Here is a 20,580-nt window from a genome sequence, read left to right on the forward strand (position 1 = left end):
GGTCAGGAAGATCCCCTGGAGAAGGGCATGGTAACCCCCAATTCCAATATTCTTGCCTGGAGAATCCCAAGGACAGAGGAGCCTGGCGGGCACCAGTCCATGGGGTTGCAAAGAGTCAGTTACAGCTGAGCGACTAACACCTTGAACACTAATTATAAAAGCCCACGTTCTCAACCACTGAATCACTGTTCCTTCTTACAAGGGAGAAAGCACCACCTCATCTGTGGCTTCTCAGAGGGGACCCCTGAGCAGGGGAGCAGGCCGTGACCCCCGTGTGTTCTCTCTTCTGTAGGTGGTAATGGCACTTCTCAAGTACTGGCCAAAGACCCACAGTCCAAAAGAAGTCATGTTCCTGAACGAATTGGAAGAGATTCTGGATGTCATTGAGCCGTCAGAGTTCGTGAAGATCATGGAGCCTCTTTTCCGGCAGCTGGCCAAGTGCGTCTCCAGCCCTCACTTCCAGGTAGGGCGCCGCAGAGAGCGGCCTCAAGTCGTCCCCTCAGGAGCTGGTGGGTCCCGGGGCATCGCTGGTGGTGTTCTTGCCCTTCAGGTAATCTGAAGGTGACAATCAGGCTTTCGCCTCAGCTGTAACACGTTGAGGCTTCGGGTCTATGAAATAAGCCTCCAGTGCCTCGTCCCGCCCTGCCACTAAAGACACGCTTCTCAGTAAGAGTGATTAACGGCAGCTTCTCTGTAAGCCGCCTCTGTCTCTGCGTTCCCTGGGCTGCCAGACACACACAGCCTTACCGTCCACAGCTGAGATCTCAATATTTACAGAGAATGTGCAGCTGTTTGGCTTCCACTCCCTCCCTCCATAAGCACTCCACTTCTGACACATGAGTTTTAGGAAACAGTCGTGGTTCTGATTTCCATCCCTTCCACATCCCTGTGAGGGGGCCGCAGCTATGCCACGCCTCTCCCGATACGCCCTCATACCCTCCCAGCCCCCGTCAGAGGTCATCCCGGTGGCTCTTCCAGCCTTTCTGCCTTCTTTTAACACACTGGGCACCCCATCGTTTTGTATCGAGACGGTATTTATGGTGAAGTCTTTGTGAACAAGGTAGAAACGTAAGCACCAAAGGAGCAGAACCTCACAGTCTCCAGGGAGTCACGATCTGGCCGGAGAGGGCGGTGTGGCTGCTCCGTCCTGCCAGCGGGTTCAGAGCTGGCCCGCGTCCCCCACCCTGCTGTCCCCAGCCGGCCACCCAGCAGCCATCTCACGCCCCCTCCCGCCGGCCCTCGGCAGGGACGGGCCCCGCCACCACCGGTTTTGAGCAGAAGCCACATTTCCGTGCACACACGGGCTCCCCTGCCTCCCCTGCTGCCGTTCACCACGCACTGTAGCGCTAACACGTCAGACCACTCGGCGTCACGGGTTCACCCCACAGAGCGCAAGCTCCCCGACGGCGACGGCTTCTGCTTGCAGGCCTCCCCGCAGGATCCTCAGGGCCGGACGGTGCCTCCCCAGGGGGAGACGCCCTCCCCAGGGGGAGACGCCCGTAGAGGGTGCTGGGCAGCTGATGGTTAAGGAGGGCGACCTCATGTGATTTGTGGCCTCAGCACCTGGCCCGTGTCCCACAGCAGTGTTGATCCATCTCACGGAAGGCTGAGTGACCGTGATCTTGAGGGACATGGAGTCATCCGCCTCTTTGTTGAAGGCGCCTCAGGGTTACAGTCTAGAGCACTCTCATTTGCAGAAGCGATACTACCCTTCCCGTCCAGTAGAGTCCGCTCTCCCACCTGTGTGCGTACCGCCGATGAGCGCCGCGCCCTTCTGCCTTGCAGGTGGCGGAGCGGGCGCTGTACTACTGGAACAACGAGTACATCATGAGCCTGATCAGCGACAACGCGGCCAAGATCCTGCCCATCATGTTCCCGTCCCTGTACCGCAACTCCAAGACCCACTGGAACAAGTGAGCGCCCGCCGCCCGCCTTTCTTTTACCCCTTTCTAATTAACCTGTTTGTTTTTTTTTTAGTTCAAGTAGCTTTTATTTTTTGACTGCACTGGATCTTTGTTGCTGCGTACAGGCTTTTCTCTCGTTGGGGCTAGCAGGGGCTCCTCCCTAGGTGCGTGCATGGGCTTCTCACTGCAGCGTCTCTCTTGTTTCGGAGCACGGGCTCTAGATGTGCGGGCTCAGGAGTCGTGGCACACGGGCTTGGTTGCTCCACCGCATGTAGGGTCTTCCCGGACCCGGGATCACACGTGCCCCACGCGCCCTGCATAGGCCAGCAGATTCTCAACTACAGGACCACCAAGCAAGTCCTGCGCTGGCCATTTTTAAGTTTTGTGTACAGTATTTTGCTGATACTTGAAACCAATTACTATTGAATCCAAGTCTCAGTATCAGTTTAAAAAATTAGATGCCGATTTCTCCGTGGGCTGTGACCAAGCAGAAGCGTGGACTGCATCTCGCCCTTTCGTTGACATCCTGTGCCCAAGTCGGGCCCACGTAGGTGGACACAGTACCTCCCTGCCCAGCCCCATCTTGTCCCCGGGCGGGTCAGGAGGTGCATCTTCCAGGCCTCCTCTGAAGTTCCCTCCAGAGGAGTTGAAGGTCATCACAGCCTTGGGCTCAGTCCCCGCTGGAGCACAGAGGCCACCCCTCCCATGGGGGCCCCCGGAGCCCTACTGACACTCGCCCTAGTGAGCCCCTCTGTGCCCGCTGCCCAGGCAGCCAGAGAGAAGGGGCGAGTAACCTAAACGCTACCTCGGAGTCTCTGACACCTGGCTGTCCGTGCTGCTCTGCCCCCTCCTCTCACTTGACACAGGTGAGCAGACTGACGCTCGCAGCGGTCGTCTGCTAAGACTGCAAACCACGCTACCCTCCGGGCTGCCCTGGTACCCTCGTTGTGCTCATAAATAAGGAGTCAGGCTTCCGCGTCGTCCACGTTCTGCCCTTTCTGGGTTATAATCAGTGAATCCACATTTAAAGCAGGAGGGACAGAGCCCTGATATCCAGTCCCGCCCTCCTGTTTGTGGGGGGACGGCGGGGTGGGACGCGGCCCGGCCCGCCGCCGGGAGCTGGTGGGCCGCTCTGTCCGCGGGGTCTGCCGTCACCCCTTCTGCTGTTCTGGCTCACAGAGTTGCCCTGCTGCCCACTGGGTCTCTCAGCCACAGCCTCCTCATCTGAAAAGTAGAGAAGATCTTGGCACTGGGACTTCCCTGGCAGTCCAGTGGTTAGGATTCCTCACTGTTACTGCCAAGGGTCCCCCAAGTCCAGGATCTAAAGTCCCACAAGCCACTTGGCTCAACCAAAGAAAAAAAAAGGAGTAAATGTTGGCACCCACTGTTCAGAGGTGATCGATCGACCAAGATAACGTCAGGCCACATGCAGCGTGTTGCCCTGTGGTGCCCTCCACCCTGCTGCGGAGGTTGGTTGGGACGGAGTGAGTGTACGTCTGTGTAAAGCTCCTGGCGCCTGTCTGCACTCAGTGCGCTTCTGCAGCAGCCCCTCAGCCACAGGTCTGGCAGTGGTTCCGACGGCCAGGGTAGGAGAGACGCAGCCGTGGCGGTGGGAATAGTGGCCTGGCGGTCAGTGTTCATGTGTCGCTTTCAACAAGCTTTCCTGCGTGACGTTCCTCTTCTGTTGAGCTCAGCAGGTGCTAACCAAGCCCTCGAGCTAAGCCCCAGCTCCTGCGTGTGGTGCAGAGCGCTGCAAAGGCCGGCAGTGACGGCTTATGTCCTTGCCCCCTGCAAAGACAGGCGTGTCCTGTTAGATGTTTGCTAAACAGGGTCTGGTTTTATTATAGTGAATTAAATACCAGTTAAGACTTGCGAGTCGAGTTTTTGGTTGTTGCTCCCAATTCTGTGGGTTGACCAGGCTCCGAGGGGCAGTCCTCTGCCCGAATCACGGGGTGGGGGTGGGGGGGTCCCTCACGTGGCTGCAGCTGATGACAGGTGAGACCGGAGTCCTCCTGAGGCCCTGCCGGGAGGGGGACAGCTGGGCCCTCCCCCTCCTGGTGTCAGCGCCTGAGACCTGAGCTGGATTAAGTTGATCGGTAGCAGTTTCGTTTAACACTCTCCTAAGCTGTGCTCTGGCAGTGTCAACATTAGTTTTTTGTCCTTAGTAAGATTGAAAGGAAGCTGACGTCTACAGGAAGTAAAACGGTTCCATTATTCTCTGTATGACTAACCTTGCCTTAACTGTACCTGTTCAAGGTTCAGCGTTTTTTATTCGACTTCAAGTAATGATGCGGCTTTTGGCTGCCATTAGCAAGGTCGGTGAGCCAGAAGGCCCAGGCGCTGAGAGGAGAGGCGTGGTGAAGCAGGGCTGCCTCTGAGAAAACCAGCAAGGAGTCAAAAAGTCACAGGCTTTTAACTCTGAAGCTTAGGAGACTTGTGGGACTATTGAAATACGCTGCCAGGCTGGGAGAGGAAGGAGTGTGTGGTGGGGGAGGGGAGGGAGAGGGATCCAAAAAGATGAATAAGATGAAGCATCCTGAGTTTGAACACGAAGCTCTCGTTGCAGGACAATACATGGCTTGATATACAACGCACTGAAGCTCTTCATGGAGATGAACCAAAAACTGTTTGATGACTGCACCCAGCAGTTTAAAGCAGAGAAACTGAAGTAAGTTGCTCTTTTCAACAGTTACTCTTTCAAGGATTTTTTTCCCCTTGATCCTGAATAAACCTCTGCCACTAGTTTGTCCTAAAAAGTTATTCTTCACTTCAAAGCAAAGTCTGCCCTGTTGTACTGGAAAGCAAATTAAATCTTTGTGATGAAAACGTATTTTCTAAGTTAGCTATTCTCTGGCGCCTCCGTGGTAGCTAGGACTGAACGCTTCCATTCCCGAGGGCCCAGGTTCAGTCTCGGGGAAGTGAGATCCCACAAGCCTCACAGCCCGCCCCTCCGCAAAAAACAGACCTTAGCTATTCCCTCCCTTATTCTACCAGTTCAGTCATCTTTGCAAAAAGTACATGTAATAATCAAGAATTTAACTTTCAAAATCTTTGCATTTCTCAGGGGACACTTAAAAACAGGAATGTGTAGTAATTTTTCATGGTCATCAGGCAGGAATTTAGATTCTATCCTGTAAGTTTTGTGTAAGAAAGCTGGAACTTCATCCAGCGTAGCTTTATTGTTCTGACTTGTTGATCTCCATAAATTCGGGCATTCTCTCTAGAGTCTGGTGCCTGAGTCCCTCACAAAATCAGGGCCCTGCTCTCGTGCCCTGAGGACGCCAGAGCCCACACCTGCACAGGGACACGCTCAATGAGGCCGTCCCCGAGCGGTGCTGGGAACAGCGTGCTCTATCCATTATTAGAATCACACAGTGCCATGTTCGTTCCTCAGTGTGTGTCTACCTGTATGCCAGGCCCTGCTGTGAATAAGACAAACAAAAACCCTTGCCCTTCTGGAGTTTCTGCCCTGGGCGGTGCAGAAAGAGAAAGATAGCAAAACATCAACGAGTGTGTGAGAGGCGGTAACAAAGGGAGCAGCAGGAGGAGGGCGCGGGGAGCTGGCCGTGGTGTCCTCAGGCCTCAGGCTGCCTGGCTCCCCTCCTGCCTCGGGTGGACGTGTGTCCAGGGCTGAAGTGCGTGACCCCCGGGGCCTGTCTGATGGTGCATCAATGTCCATGGGACATCGCATCCCTAAAAGGGACCTGACTCATCAGGCCACACGGTTTCTAGATTTAAAGAGTCGGTCCCGTGATGAGTAATTTCCTGAAGGTCCTGTGCCTCGCGGGTGCAGACCTGCATGCTGTGCCTCTGTGAGGACGTCCTCACTTGGCTCCTCCACGCTGGGGTGCGGTCTCACTCTTCACGGGTGTAGAGACTTCTCCTCGAAGCCGTGAGCATCCTGTGACAGCGCAACAGAGCCAGGGGAGGAAGGAGGCGTGGAGGTGCTGGCACAGACGTTCCTAAGAGCTGAAATTCTTAGACGTGTTAAGGTTTTGGTGTGTTTGTAATTTTAGCTCTTTCTCCTCTAAGCCCAGTTTTGTTTTTCTCCCCCATTGCATGCCTCGTGGTCACCACTGTGACGTACGTGAGATAAGACCAGACGGTGACAAAGGGGAAGTGAGGGGTCGTGTTGCCGGCCATGGCCCCCCCTCCACTTAACGCTCTCTTGAATTTGATCTGTTTCTCTAACGCCAACGACCTTTTACTATTTTTCAGAGAGAAGCTAAAAATGAAAGAACGAGAAGAAGCGTGGGTTAAAATAGAAAACCTAGCCAAAGCAAACCCCCAGGTACTAAAAAAGAGAGTGACGTGAAAACGTCTAGGGTGTGACTTGAGTATTTTTGTGAGATAGGAGTGTGGCTTCATCGTGGGAGGGAGACAGATCCACTTCACTAACATTGTGTATGAAACTGTCTGCAATAAAAATACTTTTCAACTTTCGTATAAGTACTTATTTTGCCCCACCAAGTTTTTACCACAGGATTGGCGTTTTTATTTATTATTATTATTATGCTTTTTAAATAAGATACAGACCTTTCGAATATACTGTGGTAAAAAGAAAGCCAGGATACAACCTCTGTTCTGGGCCCAGATTACAGCTTGCTTTTCTCTCTCCGATATCATAGATGCTGTAGTTGAAACAGTACTTTCTTTTCTTTTTAATATCAAATTAATTCTACAGGGAAAAAAAATAAAAACTGGATTTGAAATAGGTGAAGTATGAAGTCAGTGACCTGTTTCCTAAAATGAGGTTTCTACAGGCCTGAGCCTTTCTCACTAACAGTGGACTGACTTCTGTCATCTTAGCAACTAACCCTTTTCTCCCGTCCCGGCGCGCCCTGGCCAGTGGGCCCAGCGGGCGTGTCTTCTGGAAGAAGTGTCTTCTGAAGCAGTGTCCCCTGTAGAGGTGAGCCAGCTGACACCCCCCCAGACAGCCGGAGTCGGGGGCCGGAGCTGGGGCTGCTGGGGTCGTGTCCTCTGGTCGGGGGATTGGAGCAGGTCCCGGCAGGCGTTCTTCCCGGTGCTGAGTGTCCATCTGACCGTCCCTGAAGGCCCTTTCTGTGAGTCTCTGCCGCCCCTGAGAATTCTCAGGGCTGTGCTCAGCTCCCCAGAAAAGGAAAGACTTTTGTTTTCTGAGGATAACTGCTCCAGCTACCCACTAAGGTCCTGAAAGGTTCTATGAGGTGAAGCAGATGACACGCAGCCTATTTATTGCCTTTGGTGAGAAGTGTGCACAGGTCATCGTGATCTCAGGTGTTCGGTGGGTTCTCGATTAATAAAAAGTGACACGTGAATCAAAGTTGAAAATACGTCCTTCACCTTCGTAACAACATGCTGATTTGTTATTCCTGTCTGTATGCCACGCTCTTATGCAGAAGTACTGTTTCAAGATTACTGTGAAACAGTGCGGTAGTTATTGAGGCGGGTGGCTATGGGCGTATACTTTTAAGAACAGAATCTGTGCTGAACGTGAGGTTAAAATACGGCTGACGTTTGTTGTAAAGCCCTGCGTCTGGGGTGTGTTGGTGGACAGGCCGGGCCTCACGAGGCACCCGGCTGCCTTGCTCTGTTCTGACAGCTCACGTGCCGAGGTCAGACGGGGCGGAGGGTCCCAGTCAAGGTCATCAGGGCCCCCGTCACGCACGCCCTTGGAAAACAGGTGAAATGTGTACAAATCAGAGGGTCTGATTTTATTTGTTTTACCTGGAAAACAGGAATAAAACCCCATGGGAGATCCCGCTAACATATATACATGTATCGTCCTCATTCCCATTTCTGAACCTTTCCTGAATGTTCATCCATCGCGTTTTCCCTCCTTCGGCTGCTCTGTCTCCCGGCATCTCGCGGGGTGGGCTCTGCTGGGGTCCGCCTCGTTTGTGCTGCGGAGCCCCGGGCTGAGCACCGCCCCGTCCCTCATCTGTGCCTGAGCACCACCTCCACCTCCACCCCGGCCCGTCCCATCCACACGCTGCAGTCCACCGCTCCCTGTCGGAAAATACTTCATGGGCTAGTGTCTCAGAGCTGGAAATCAGGGCCTTGGTGCTCACTGTTCATTCTCGAGAGAGAGAGAAAATCTTTTCTAAATTCTAATCCTGCTTGCCATTTATGACAACCAAAAACGGTAAATAATTTTGTGGGTAATAGAGTTTGCTTTCTATCTCTGTAACGAAAGTAGGTAGTTGGGTGGTTGCAGCCTCACGCTCCATCTCGAACCTGCCATCTGAGAAGTGGTTCACCAGTTTCCTCATTTAAGGCAGCCCCCAGCCCCTCCCTCTGTTCGCGGGGGGGACTCTAGCAGTCTGCCTGGTGCTGAGCCTTGGATTTGCCCAAGCCGGGTCTCATCCGCCCTGAGACGTGGCCGCAGGTCCCCGCGTAGGCCGCTGGATTCAGAAAGCGGTGGTCCTTCAGGATTCGGGTTGTCTTAGCAGTTGTGGTGGCTTGCGTTGGGGTGTTTTTAACGTCAGACGTAATTCAGTTTAGTAAAGTCGTGAAATACGGAAGGTTTCTAACGTGAATGTGTTTTTCTCAATCCACCAAGAAGCCACACAGCGGTTTAATGCTCATCTCCCTTCTGCGGGCATCTCGTGACATGCAGTCCAGGCGCACCTCTGTGATTTTCAGATGCGGCTGTGGCTCAGCGTTCTGTCCGTTAGCAGCGAGAGGACAATGTGTGGCAGGCCCGGGGCACAGAGCCTGGCTGCCTGCCTCTCCTGTGCGAGACGAGCCTCTGGGCATGTGCGTTCCCTCTCCCACCTGTTGAAAACATCAGCCTCGGCAGGTGGGGGAAGGTTTTTATTCCTGGTGAGACTCCTCTGCCCACGCCCCTCCCCGCCCCGAGCCTGCTGGTGACACTGACTTCCTGCAGACATCACCTAGCATCCTTGTGCGAACTTCTCTTTGCCCCAAGCCCCCCAGGGGCTCAGAGTCCCCCTCCGCTGCTCTCGGCACAGCCGTTCATCCGTGGGTTCTGTGTGGAGCACTGATTTTCTCCTGGCATGGCCAAAAGCTGAAATACTGGTTCAAACCCCACGCACCACCTCCTGGGCACTGCCCTATCTGCCCTGCCCAGCCTGAGTCCTGCTGGGACAAGTCACGTGAGGCCCCCAGCTCCCTGTGCCAAGCAGGCCCCCTCCTCTCTCAGCTGATGGTGCCAACTGCATGTCCTAGGATACACAGATGAGAATGAGACAGGGCCCGGGTGTCAAGGATGGGAGCCAGGTGGGAACAGAGAGAACCCAGACTGTCAGATGATACAAACATGGGGGATGATGCTGGCGAGAGTCTGGTCGTGCCTTTAGAGAGGGACACGTAAAGGAGGGCTGGGGATAGGGTGGGCACAGCCGGGTGTCCCCACGCCACCAGGACTTAAGAGCGTTGGGCTGCCTGCAGATGGAGCCAACACGTCTCAACTCAGCTGGGAGGTGCTTCAGGGGCCGGGGGTCAGGACAGAATGGGGCCACTAAGGAGACCGAGCTGCTCGTGGATGGAGTGTCGTCACGGGGCAGGAGTAGGCGTGGTCAGAGTCGGGGCCGAAGCTGGAGAGGGAGCAGGACCCGTGGGTTTGATCCCCTCCGCTGTGCGGGCGTCGTCCCGGCTCACCTGTGTTCAGAAAGCTCATTGGGGTGCTCTGGGGCACCTGTGGAGACGCTGCTGCTGGCCAGGGCGGGTGGGGGCGCTGAAGGGCCTGGGCACCTTCAGTGGAAGAATCGGACTCAAGGATGTGGCTCCTGCAAGGGGGCTGAGGGCGGGAGTCTGCAAGACCCTCGGGGGCTGTGAGGGGGGACAGTTGTGTCATCCAAGCTGTGGCAGAGGAGAGAGGAGCTGGGCTGGCTGGCGCCCCAGGCCCGGGAGGGGGCGGCTTCAGGGCTGACGGTGGTCAGCGCATGGTCACAAGGTCACCCACAGCCTGGTGCCCAGCGTCCCGTCAGAGAGGCGAGACCCAGGCCTGAGGGATCAGGAGGAGAAGGGCCCCCCCGAGAGCTGAGCGGTTCTCCTGGGTGCTTGCCCGGTGGGAGGGAGGGGCTCGCTGTGGACCGGAGAGCCTTCCGCCCAGACAGGAGGGCACGGTGCTGGGCAGGGAGGGCGGAGCTTCAGCTCGGGACCCCGACCCCCCTGCACTGGCCCGGAGCCTCGGTGGGTTAGCGTAAGGACCGCAGCAATCCTTCAGTCAGGGGCTTTTAGCACTCACGTTATAGCTTGTACTTGGAGTAGCACCCAGCTCGCAGCAGACACACGAGTGGATGCTGAGCGCTAAGGACAGTCAGGCCTCTCCAGCACCTGTGAAGCAAGCTCATCCCCCACCCCACCCCTAGTCGCACTCTCAGAAGCAAAGTCAGAAACCGTCCTGCTCACACCAGAGCTTCCCTGGTGGCTCAGAGGTTAAAGCATCTGCCTGCAATGCGGGAGACCCAGGTTTGATTTCTGGTTCAGGAAGATCCCCTGGAGAAGGAAATGGCACCCCACTCCACTGTTCTTGCCTGGGGAATCTCCTGGACAGAGGAGCCTGGTAGGCTGCAGTCCATGGGGTCGCAAAGAGTCGGACACGACTGAGCAGACTTCACTTCACCACACTTCACACCAGAGCCCGACTTGGCCTGGAGCCCGGGGAGAGTGGCATCCCCAGGTGCCCCGATGGGACCCCACTGGCGCATCAGGCCCCCCGCAGGGCCGGCCCCGCCTGGCAGGGTGAGGTGTGAGCTGGGGGATCTATCAAGAGCACATCGTCCAGGAGGCGAACAGAGAGGCGTCAAAGGGCGGGTGTGGTCCGTGCTGGGGTTGGGGCGAGTCTGGAGAATGCAGAGCAAACAGGGACATGAGTCAGGGTGGCGTGGACACAGGGAAGGCACGATGAGGCCCGCAGCTTGGGGGCAGAGGTTGGGGCTGGAGGCACAGGCTTCTGTAGGAAGCGGTCCCCATGAGCAGGCCCAGGGCGTCAGGAGGCCAAGGCTCCAGGGTGGTGTCCTGTGGCCCAGGGCTGGGAGAGCCTGGAAGTGAGGCGGCTGCTCTGCTGTCCCCGCCCGCAGGTGGGCAGGTGTAGGCCAGGCTCAGGCTCCTCCTGCACACAGGCTTCCTTGAGGAGGGGCCCCGGGGGAGGGCGGCGTCTAGAGGAGGAGCCCTGGAGCCGCCCCCCTGAGTGCTGGCCGAGAATGACTCCGCGCTTTGCATTGCAGTACGCAGTGTATAGTCAAGCGAGCACCATCAGCATCCCGGTGGCAATGGAGACAGATGGGCCTTTATTTGAAGATGTGCAGATGCTGAGAAAGACAGTGAACGAAGAGGCTCGCCAGGTAAAAGCGCTCAGAGCTCAGCTGGCCGCGCCCCTTAGAGACTTGCTTATAAGACGTGTGTGCGATTTTAGACACGTGGTGGGCTGCAGCGCCTCCCGTGCAAGCTGACGTGGAAACTCATGAGTTGGCCATCTTACGGGAAGCCTCCCATCCGTCCATCTTAGATCAAGTTAGTAGAAGCAGTTTTTAAGGGTTAATACATGCCTGAAACGCGTTTTCTATGTTTACTCTTAAGAGTAATAATCCCAGCTCTTACCTGCAGGTCAGCTCACAGCTAGAGCGAGAACTTGAAAGGTGTGCGGTCATGTCTGCCCTGTGTGCGCCCTCTGCCCACCTCTGGCTCCTGCTCTGGCCCAGGGCCGGCCCCTTTAACTTCTCGCAGAGTTCCTGCCAGCCCCCAGGGGCCCCAGGACGGCAGGCAGAGCTCTCGTGCTGTCAACAGCAGGGTCCTGCTCAACACCAGGGCTCTCTGGGGTCCCTCAGGCAGTACCCACAGTCACATGGTCTTGTTTCCACTTCGCAGAGATGCATATTCAGATCACCGCTGGTCCAAAGAAAGGCTCCTGTCGCTAAGTCGGGAGCAGACACTATTTAGGCTTTGCAGAGGGTAGTGGGTGGAGTCACTGCCTGCGAGGGGCGCCTCGGTCGTCCTGTGTCTCTGACGGTGCCTCCCGTTCTCAGTCCAGGCAGCTGATAAGTGCTCCCCGAGTCTGGGGACATGGCCCTTTCTGACTCTAAAACTTGAATCCCCTTTGAGCTTCATAAGAATTCCTAAAGACTCCCAGCGCTACAATCCTGAAATGTAAAAACAGAGAGGCTAAAATTGAGCTGCACTCTGAATGAGAAGGCAATGGCACCCCACTCCAGTACTCTTCCCTGGAAAATCCCATGGATGGAGGAGCCTGGTAGGCTGCAGTCCATGGGGTCGTGAAGAGTCGCACACGACTGAGCGACTTTACTTTCGCTTTTCCCTTTCATGCATTGGAGAAGGAAACGGCAACCCACTCCAGTGTTCTTGCCTGGAGAATCCCAGGGACGGGGGAACCTGGTGGGCTGCCGTCTTTGGGGTTGCACAGAGTCGGACATGACTGAAGCGACTTAGCAGCAGCAGCAGCTGAATGCAGATGGTTTCGAGAGGAGAGGGTCATCCTGAGCTCAGGGTTGTGTTTTTTTTTTTTAACTCTGTGTTTTTCATTCAAGTAAATTGTGTCCCCCGCATGATCAGACAGGATTGGACGTCGCCACGGGCACACGCTCTGGACCATCCAGACTGCATGGCCCCACACGGCAGCCAAGAGGCCCGTGTGCCCCATGGCCATCTGTGGCCCGGAACACACCCAGGGACTCCCAGGCTTAATGCACAGAAGAGAACCTAGGAAGCTCATTCTTAGCTTTCTGTCACTGACAAGGTGTTGAAATGATAATATTTTGGATATACTGGGTTAAATGAAAAATGTTACTCAAATGATTTTCATTTGTTGGTTTTTCACCTTTTCAGCGTGGCTGCTAGACAGTCTGGAATTGTGTGTGTGGCCAGCGCTGTGTTGCCACCCAGCAGCGCGGGCCCAGACCCCCTTCTAGGGGCTGCTGGACCCCGCCATGCCTCCTCCCTCCCGGCCAGCTCTTGGCCTCAGGTTCAGGGAAAGGCAGGTGGATGCAAACACTGAAACTACAGTGGAAAAACATCAGTGATGCATTTTTTACTTAATCCAGTTTGGATTCCATCATTTCCTCACAATAGTCTTAGCAATGAATAGCCTGAATGAAAAAAAATGAAAACCTTTATCTTTTTTCTCAGTCTTATGGGGGTGTTACTTTACTAAGGCTTGTTTTGTTTTAACTTGGAAAGGAATTTGAAGTCATTTCTTTGATTGCCATTTCGAGTTTACAGCCTCAGGTGGGCTAGAACTGCAGGCAGGCAGAGGGCTTGCATGTCAGGGTCCCTCTTAGCAGCAAGCCTGCCCGTGGGTGGCCTTCAGTCTAACCTCACGGTGGTCTTTAGGTCACTCAGGCCCAACAACACAGAAAGGGAAACCGACAGCTTACAAGCCAGTCCTGATACGTTAAATATTTTAGGGCTGGAGGGGTTTTCTTTGGGGGACGTCATTTGACGTGATAATTAAACCCAGGAAAAAGATAGACTACTCCCAAAGTGTAATGAACACATTACATAATTGTGCGATCTTTGGGTATATTTCTGACTCAGGGCCCACTCTGTAGGGGATTTAGAACACAAAACAGCATTCTTGCCTTGAGAAAGACTGCCTTTGAAAGTCAGCTCTCGTATTTCCGTGGTGGCTGCTCCTTCCCAGCTGGTTGATCTTCCAGCGGCCCCTGGAGGGCGTGTGGAGGGCGTGTCTCCTTCCCCTCTCTGAGAAGGAAGCAGCCTCTCTGCTTATCCACTCCTTAGTCCTGGGTCACTGGGTGTAGACAGGGCGTCTCTTTGTTTGCCAGTTTATTTTCATGAAACTCTTGAAATTAGATTATAAGACTGAGCTTTCTGTGTAATTGACATTCCTACAAAAATCTCCCCTCCCCGCCCCTCACGTTACCTTTAAGTGTCTATGGATCTTGCTCCTGTGTTGGAAGACTCTGTGCTATTAAGGTATCAGTTCTCTCCCAAATTAACAGAACCCAGTCAGAATCCCAACAGTCACCCTTCTCTTTTTTAAGACATTGACCAGCTAATTCTAAAACGTATACAGAAATGCAAAGGAGCTAGACTAGCTAAGATAACTCTGAATAAACTTGGAAGACTAACACCACCCGATTTCAAGACTTATTATGGATTTCTGTGGATCAGTTGAACTCCCCGCCCCCACCCAACCCCCTGCAAATAGCAGCCTACCTAGTGAAGACATTTATAGTGCAGTCTCTTAGCCATAATATTTGATATGACAGGCTCTTGTCAATTTGAAAGTATTTGGAGTCATAGTCCTGAAATCCTCAAAAACACTGTCGTTAAAGCAAAGAGAAGATACTGAGATGCAGGGGAAATCTATTTTGGAGACCAAACTGACTTAAGAGGTTATGCTAAAAACTAGGCTTTTCAGTTTTTATATTTAGCAGTTTGAATATTTTCACTGCCCCTTTTAGTTTATTTTCAGCTATGTTTATTTTTTCCAAAATAACTCTTACATTCCTTCGAAGTAATTTGAATGTGGGCTCACAGCTGACGTGAGGTACAGTGCAGGAGAATGCAGCACTGCATTTACTGCAGGCAGCATTGCAGGAGAATCTTCTCCAGTGGAGGAGACCCTAATGGTCGTGCAACATACTGGGTTGGGATCCTGTGGAGAAATTCGATTCTGTATTTACCTGTCAGAACTGTGGTTTGTATTTCTTCCGAGAAAATTGTGTAACCCTATGTAGAACCTCCAAAGAGAACTAGTAAAGTTCATGTGAATGACGTTCATATACCAGAGAAATTTAAAATGTTTTGCAATTCTCATTTTTAACAGTCGGTCGGGAGGAAAGCAGTGTCGAGCGTGCAGTTAAGGAAGGTGTAGAAAGACGGAAGGTGGGAAGTGAAGGTGTTCCTTACTCCAGTACGTAGAAGTGTATTTATAAGGCTTTTTTTATATTTAGGAAAAGAACTGACAATGCTGTGTACATGAAGTATTTTCCCTTTTTCCCCCCTGTCATTCCAGCTTGTGATGGTGAAGACAAAGGCATCTGGTCCCTCAGGAGACTCTGATGAGTCCTGTCCTTGAATTAAGTAGTGGAAGCGTGCTGTCTTACCATGCGCCCACCCCGATGTTGCCCCCCACTTCCTGAATGGCCACTTTCAGAGCCGCTGTCCCACTGCGGACAGAGACCACGTCTTTCTGGCTCACCTCCGCGGAGGTGTCCGGGGCAGCATTTCCATCTGTCTCGTCCACCCCATCGACAGCATGCTCGCCCCTCCACCAGGGTCGCTCTTCCAGGGGTGACTTACCTGCATGACATCTCTCTCCTGCCTCCTGTGTCTCTGATTTTTTTTTTTTTTTTAACCTCTGTGGCTTGTGTAACTGCTCTCTGCTTTACACCCTGGTTTTAAATGGCTACACAGGAAGACTCAGCAGGTCCCTCACTCTCTCTTTCTCTCCTTCCAGAAGCTTCCCCGGTCGAGTTTGCCTTCTCAATTTGCGTTTGTTGTTTTCCAGCTCCTAGGCTTTTACTATTGCCTTTTTCTATGAAAATGTTTCTTCTCTTTGAAATGCCTGTCGGTGGCAGTTATTAAATATTTCAAGTATCTGAAAGGCTTTTGTTTTGCCTTGCTTTGCTTTGTTTTACAACTCAACATGGAATGGACATAAAATTCAGGGTAGAATTTCCCTCTGAGTTTCTCCCGGGTCGAAGGCAAACAGGCTTCACCGATGAGGGCACTTTTACAAGGGCTGTGACCATGATCAGCAGCCCCTCGGGGACTGGGGGGCCTCCAGTCTCCCGACATGCTGGCGGTCCTGAAGCTGTCTTACACCAGTTTCCAGGAGAGAAAATCAGAATTCCTGCCTTTGCCGTAAATGAACCTTAATATCCAAATAACATTTCTAGAAACAATCCTAAAATGATGTGACACAAAATTCTTTCCAAACCTTGACATTATTATGGTCTTCATAGATAAATTTGCAAAGAACCGTAAGAAATAGTAGCTCTGCAAAGCTGAACTTTTCATATATGGTTTCTGCAAGTCCCTGAATATTGTTATTAAAGCACAGAGAAGTATACTTTGTGTATCATGCCAGCAGTGCTGGCAAGCTGGCTACTCCAGGGAGTGGTCAGAGATGTGTGCTTTTTGCTATCAAGTGACTGACTTAGTACAAGTGTTTTCTGGTAGGTGTTTGCTCATCACCACCAAAGTATTGCTATTTAAGTACTATCTCCCCTTTGCTGGAGACACTTAAACAGAAAGGAAGTTGTGGTTCTGTCAAAGTTCCTTACAAACTGGCTGCCTCCTGGTATATAACGGTGTGTTGAGGCAACTTTGATGGCTTCTTGTTTTGTTTCAGATATACTGGTATTGATGCAATGGCCCTACCTCAAAACTGAATAATTTAACTATTTCTCATGGAAATGGACTCTGTTGGTATCTAAACTCCCCGTATTTCAGACCACCTTTTCTCTGCAGACACAATTCTCTAAATCCCCATGCAAACGGGTTCGTTTAACTTTTTTCCTTCTTTTTTTCCCCTAGTAAGACCAAAATGTCCTAAGTTTAGGAAGAAAATGGAATGGAGAGGGGAGTCTTATATCGTACCCTTAATGTTAGGAAATTTTATGTAGATGATTAAATGTATAGTTTTTTTAAGTTCTAGAAGGTTTTTCCCCTTACATGACCTACTTAATACCTCTCATTTTAAATATCTTTTTTGAAATTTAATAGAAGTTTTAGACCCGTTGCTGGCTTTGAGTCCAGTTTAAATATGTTGTTCATTCTTTTTTTTTATCTACCTCCAAGGAAAATTTCGACTTCCTGAAATGCTTCTGTAAGGGACACAACCATAAAATGGTTTCGGTGACATTTTATGAACTGGGAAGATTTTGCCATTTATGAGATGTACTAAAGCTGATGAATTTGCAAAACAGAGGTATCCAATACCCTGGACAAAACTGTACCTTTTAGAAGACCACGATGCCAACACCGCGCACACCGTCCCTGGGTTATCTCTTAATAGACGAGGCATCCCCCTCAGTCACTGTGTCCCTCTGGGCGTCTGGAGTCCTCAGGGGGGCCCTGGAGCGTGGGCTGCGCCGGCTCAGAGCAGGGCGAGCACACCTCCGGGCCGCCGGGTCTGTCGCCAACGCTGTGCGTTTCCATTGCAGGCACAGAAGGACCCGAAGAAGGAGCGGCCCCTGGCGCGCCGCAAGTCCGAGCTTCCCCAGGACCTGCACACCAAGAGCGCCCTGGAGGCCCACGGCCGCGCCGAGGAGCCGGCGCCCCAGGACGGGCGCTAGCCCCCACGCCCGCCTGTAGAGAAGACACGCTCCGTGTGCCATACCAGTCAGTCACACTCAAGTCCAAGCTTTCTCCAACCCCGTCTGTAGGCAATCACGTCCTTCCGCCTCAGCTCGAGACTAGGAGTTCAAACAATGGTGACCCCCCAGGGCTGTGCGCGCAGCCCCCCAAATTCGGGGTCCCCGCACGGCCCCACGTAAGATGGTTCCCCAAAATCAGAGCTAAGGAAAGCACCCCAGTCGTCACCTTCACGTTCTCCGCAAATGGGATTTGCAATCATTTAGGATAGGTGGGTCCTATGAGAATATCAATGGTTTTCAAATCAAAGGAACACTATAAAAGAGTATCACATATTTTTTAAGACTGTACAGCCCTTCAGACTGTTACACCAACAGTTTCCTTCTGGGTGGTGGGTTTTTTTTTTTCGGTCTGTTTTTGTTTTTAATCCCACCGAGGTGGTTCTATGCTGTTGATCTTAACACAGCTCACTGGGAAAGTGACGTGACCCTTCTCCCCGCCATGTCTTCCCGAGGTATCACTTTACTCCAACCAGTGCCGTGCACACCATGCCCTGCTGCTGCGTGTCACTAAAGCCATATTTCCAGGTCTGTGGTCCAGCACCAGGGTCCCAGGAGTGAGCTCATAGGAGAAATTTGTTAAAAAAAATAATAATAATAAGCTTTCTCTTGCCTGGAATTGGAACTTTAAAGTGGCGTGCTCAATGTCTTACTTAGAAGAATGATTTTTCTTTACTTAACATGTTGTTACCCTTGAATGAGGCTCTTCAACTGATAAAATTCTCTGAGAATTCCACATTTTATAGAAAGTCAGACGGGAATCATTTTGAGTGAGGCCAGCTCTAGGCCCGAGACAGGCCACAGCTGCCTTTGGGCAGAAGTCACAGGATCAGTGCCATGGGCAAGTGCCACCCCTGCCCCCATCCGCTCCCCACAGTGCAGTCCCCAGGGATTCATGGAGGCGGCAGAGGCAGCAGCGATGGCCTCCGAGGAGTCTCTGTTGCAAAGAGGACACCTTAGTCGAAGCTTCATAAGGAAAATACAGCGTCTGAGTCTTCACTGGTCTTCAATGCTGCTAAATATTTCAGACTTCCTTGCATGTATTAAGCTCTTTGTTTTCAATGGGACAGCACGAGGAGAAAAGTCTTTAAACTTAAGGCTCTGTTCTTTACGTCTCTCCTGGTGGCCAGTATTTTGACTGACTTATCCTGCTCGAAAGCTATTTGAGATGCACACAGCTGCCCTCAACCAGTGATTCTAGTTTCCCGTGTCTCTGGTGTAAGATGCTACAACTTGATGTTAAATGTCTTGATGCTTCAGAGGCTTCCGTCGGGATGTATCTCTCGCTCAAGGTCTGGGGGGACGCATTCAGACCCTGTGAGGAGCAGAGCAGACATCGTTCCCCATGCAGCTCGGAGCTCCTGCCCGTGGGTCTCAGTTAACCCCCCCACCCGATGGCGTGCATCTCCCTGGGTCCTGTCACTTGGAGGGAGCGGACCCCTTGTGTTCAGAGCAGGTAGTCAATCGGAAGGCCGCCCCAGCCGAAAGCGGGAGGAGAAACCTTCCTGAGAAACTTGACAAGTATCCCTCCACTTTGCCATTATGAAATTTATCATTTAAAAAAAAGTTCAGATGCCTTCTCCTTTTGAGGGAAAAAGGGTGCTTTTCACTGTATAAAGCAGCGTCTTGTGTATCTCGATAAACCATTGTTTGAACTTCAGTCTTCAGCTGACGGAGGATGTTCTCGGTGTGTCCCCGAGAGGTCTCTGGGAAGCCTCTCCTCTCGCCCGAGGAAAAAAAGCGAAAAACCTCGGGGTTTGAGTGACGTGGAAAGCTCAGCATTTAAGAACATCTTTTTGTCTAGGTTTTCCTTCTGCTCTTTATTGAAGACAAACATTCACCAAAAAGGGAAGAAAAAAAAAAAAAAAGGTTTTGAGAGAAACTGATTTTCTTTGACGAGAGTATTATTTAATATTTTGGCCTCTTAAAGTTTTCCTAGTTAGAACTCAGATTCCCTGTGCTAATTGTTCAGCTTACATATTATTACATAGATACACTGTTTATTCTGTACCAAATTGATTTCAAAAGTACTGCATTGAAAATAAACTGGTGACTGTTTTTCTTCATAAAGTTCTGCGTTTGGCATCTTCACTCTTTCCAAAAGGTATCTGTACATCAGAAATGTCACTGTTCCGAGTGTCTTTTTAGCGCGGCTTTAGTGTGGCTTCCTTTTAATATTGTACATACATCGTACCGTTGTTTTATGGTAATGAGTAATAAAAATGTAGACTTCATATTTTGTACAAAATGTCCTATGTACAGAATAAAAAAAAAAAAAGTTCATAGAAACAGCAAAAATAGGTAAGTGGCACAGTTATTTTTCTTTAGAGAATATCTGTAACTTTATGCTTTAGTGAAATGTTAAGTACCTACATATTTTTTAACATTTTGTAATTCAGAACTTTTCGTTTTGACATTGTTTATGAAGAGAAACTTCATACACTTGCCATTTAATATGCTCTTTTATCTAATTTTAAAAGAAGAAAAACTCTAAAAAATGGTGTATTATATGGACTAAATAAAGAACCTGTGAATTTTACTGCTCATCATGACGCTAAATTCAGCCATGGTGTTGGGCAAGCCGGTGCCGATCACTGTGAGGTAACGGTGAGGGGCGGGCAGCCCCGCCGGGGACGCCGGCTGGAAGGCCCTCGCAACACAGGCTGCGTGGCCACTCTGCCGTCCACCACAGCCCTGTCTTCCCCGAGCCTTCCAGAAGCTCATTTTTTTTGTTTGTTTCTCTAATGGAAAAAAGTAGAGATGACTTTTTAATGACCACCCTTGTTTTACGAGTAGGCAAATGTGAATCAGAACACAGTTTATAGAAATGGAATTACTCGAGCCCTAACCGTGATGTTTAAAATGGTTCTTGAAGGGACGTTAAAGTCTTGAGAGCAGAGCAGGATGGCTGAGGAGGAGTTGGGGTCCTAGCTGATCCACCTTCATCTTCCCCAGGGGCTCTCTGTCCTCACCGGTGCCGCCCAGGATCAGCCACTCCCTGGAGTCATGGCGACAAGCTCACCCTCCTCAGGCCTCCCAGCGGGTGGGCTGTGACCCAGGCCCCTCCGCTTCCTTGTCTGTCACGCGGGCCCTGTGACTCCTCCCCACCCCTCCCCGCCACCCACCACCAATGACGAACGTGCCGAAGTAGCTCCTGGAGCCGGGGCTCAGTGACGACCTCGGGGACGTCCCCGCGTGTCTGGTGACGGGGCCACTCTGGAGACGCACACAGGCCGTGCGCCACCGCGGAGGGTACCCGAGTGTGGCGGCCCTTCGGCGCTGGTGCAGCTGCTGGAGCGGCTGTGTCCTCAGGGCCTTCCCGTGCCCGCACCCCCTACCCCCCACACACACACCCCGACGTGCTCACAGCA

General features: G+C 51.9%; 1 protein-coding gene across 12 annotated transcripts in view; it reads left to right on the forward strand.

The window, feature by feature from the left end:
• Positions 1-19,748, forward strand: part of PPP2R5C (protein phosphatase 2 regulatory subunit B'gamma) — a 139,511-nt gene extending 119,763 nt beyond the window's left edge. For 2 of the 12 annotated variants that reach the window (XM_005222149.4, XM_005222151.5), the window contains 5 exons: positions 293-463; positions 1,786-1,913; positions 4,471-4,572; positions 6,123-6,195; positions 17,000-19,748. In XM_005222149.4, coding sequence (XP_005222206.1) covers positions 293-463; positions 1,786-1,913; positions 4,471-4,572; positions 6,123-6,195; positions 17,000-17,131 — 606 coding nt within the window. In that variant the 3' untranslated portion in view covers positions 17,132-19,748. Of the gene's footprint in view, positions 1-292; positions 464-1,785; positions 1,914-4,470; positions 4,573-6,122; positions 6,347-11,077; positions 11,195-14,655; positions 14,743-14,844; positions 15,187-16,999 lie in introns of those variants that run through there. The other 10 variants (XM_024981629.2, XM_059878971.1, XM_024981630.2 and 7 more) reach the window with 10 other exon arrangements.
• Positions 19,749-20,580: the final 832 nt, after the last annotated feature.

The sequence above is a fragment of the Bos taurus genome, chromosome 21, assembly GCF_002263795.3.
Source record: "Bos taurus isolate L1 Dominette 01449 registration number 42190680 breed Hereford chromosome 21, ARS-UCD2.0, whole genome shotgun sequence".
Classification (NCBI taxonomy): Eukaryota; Metazoa; Chordata; class Mammalia; order Artiodactyla; family Bovidae; genus Bos; species Bos taurus.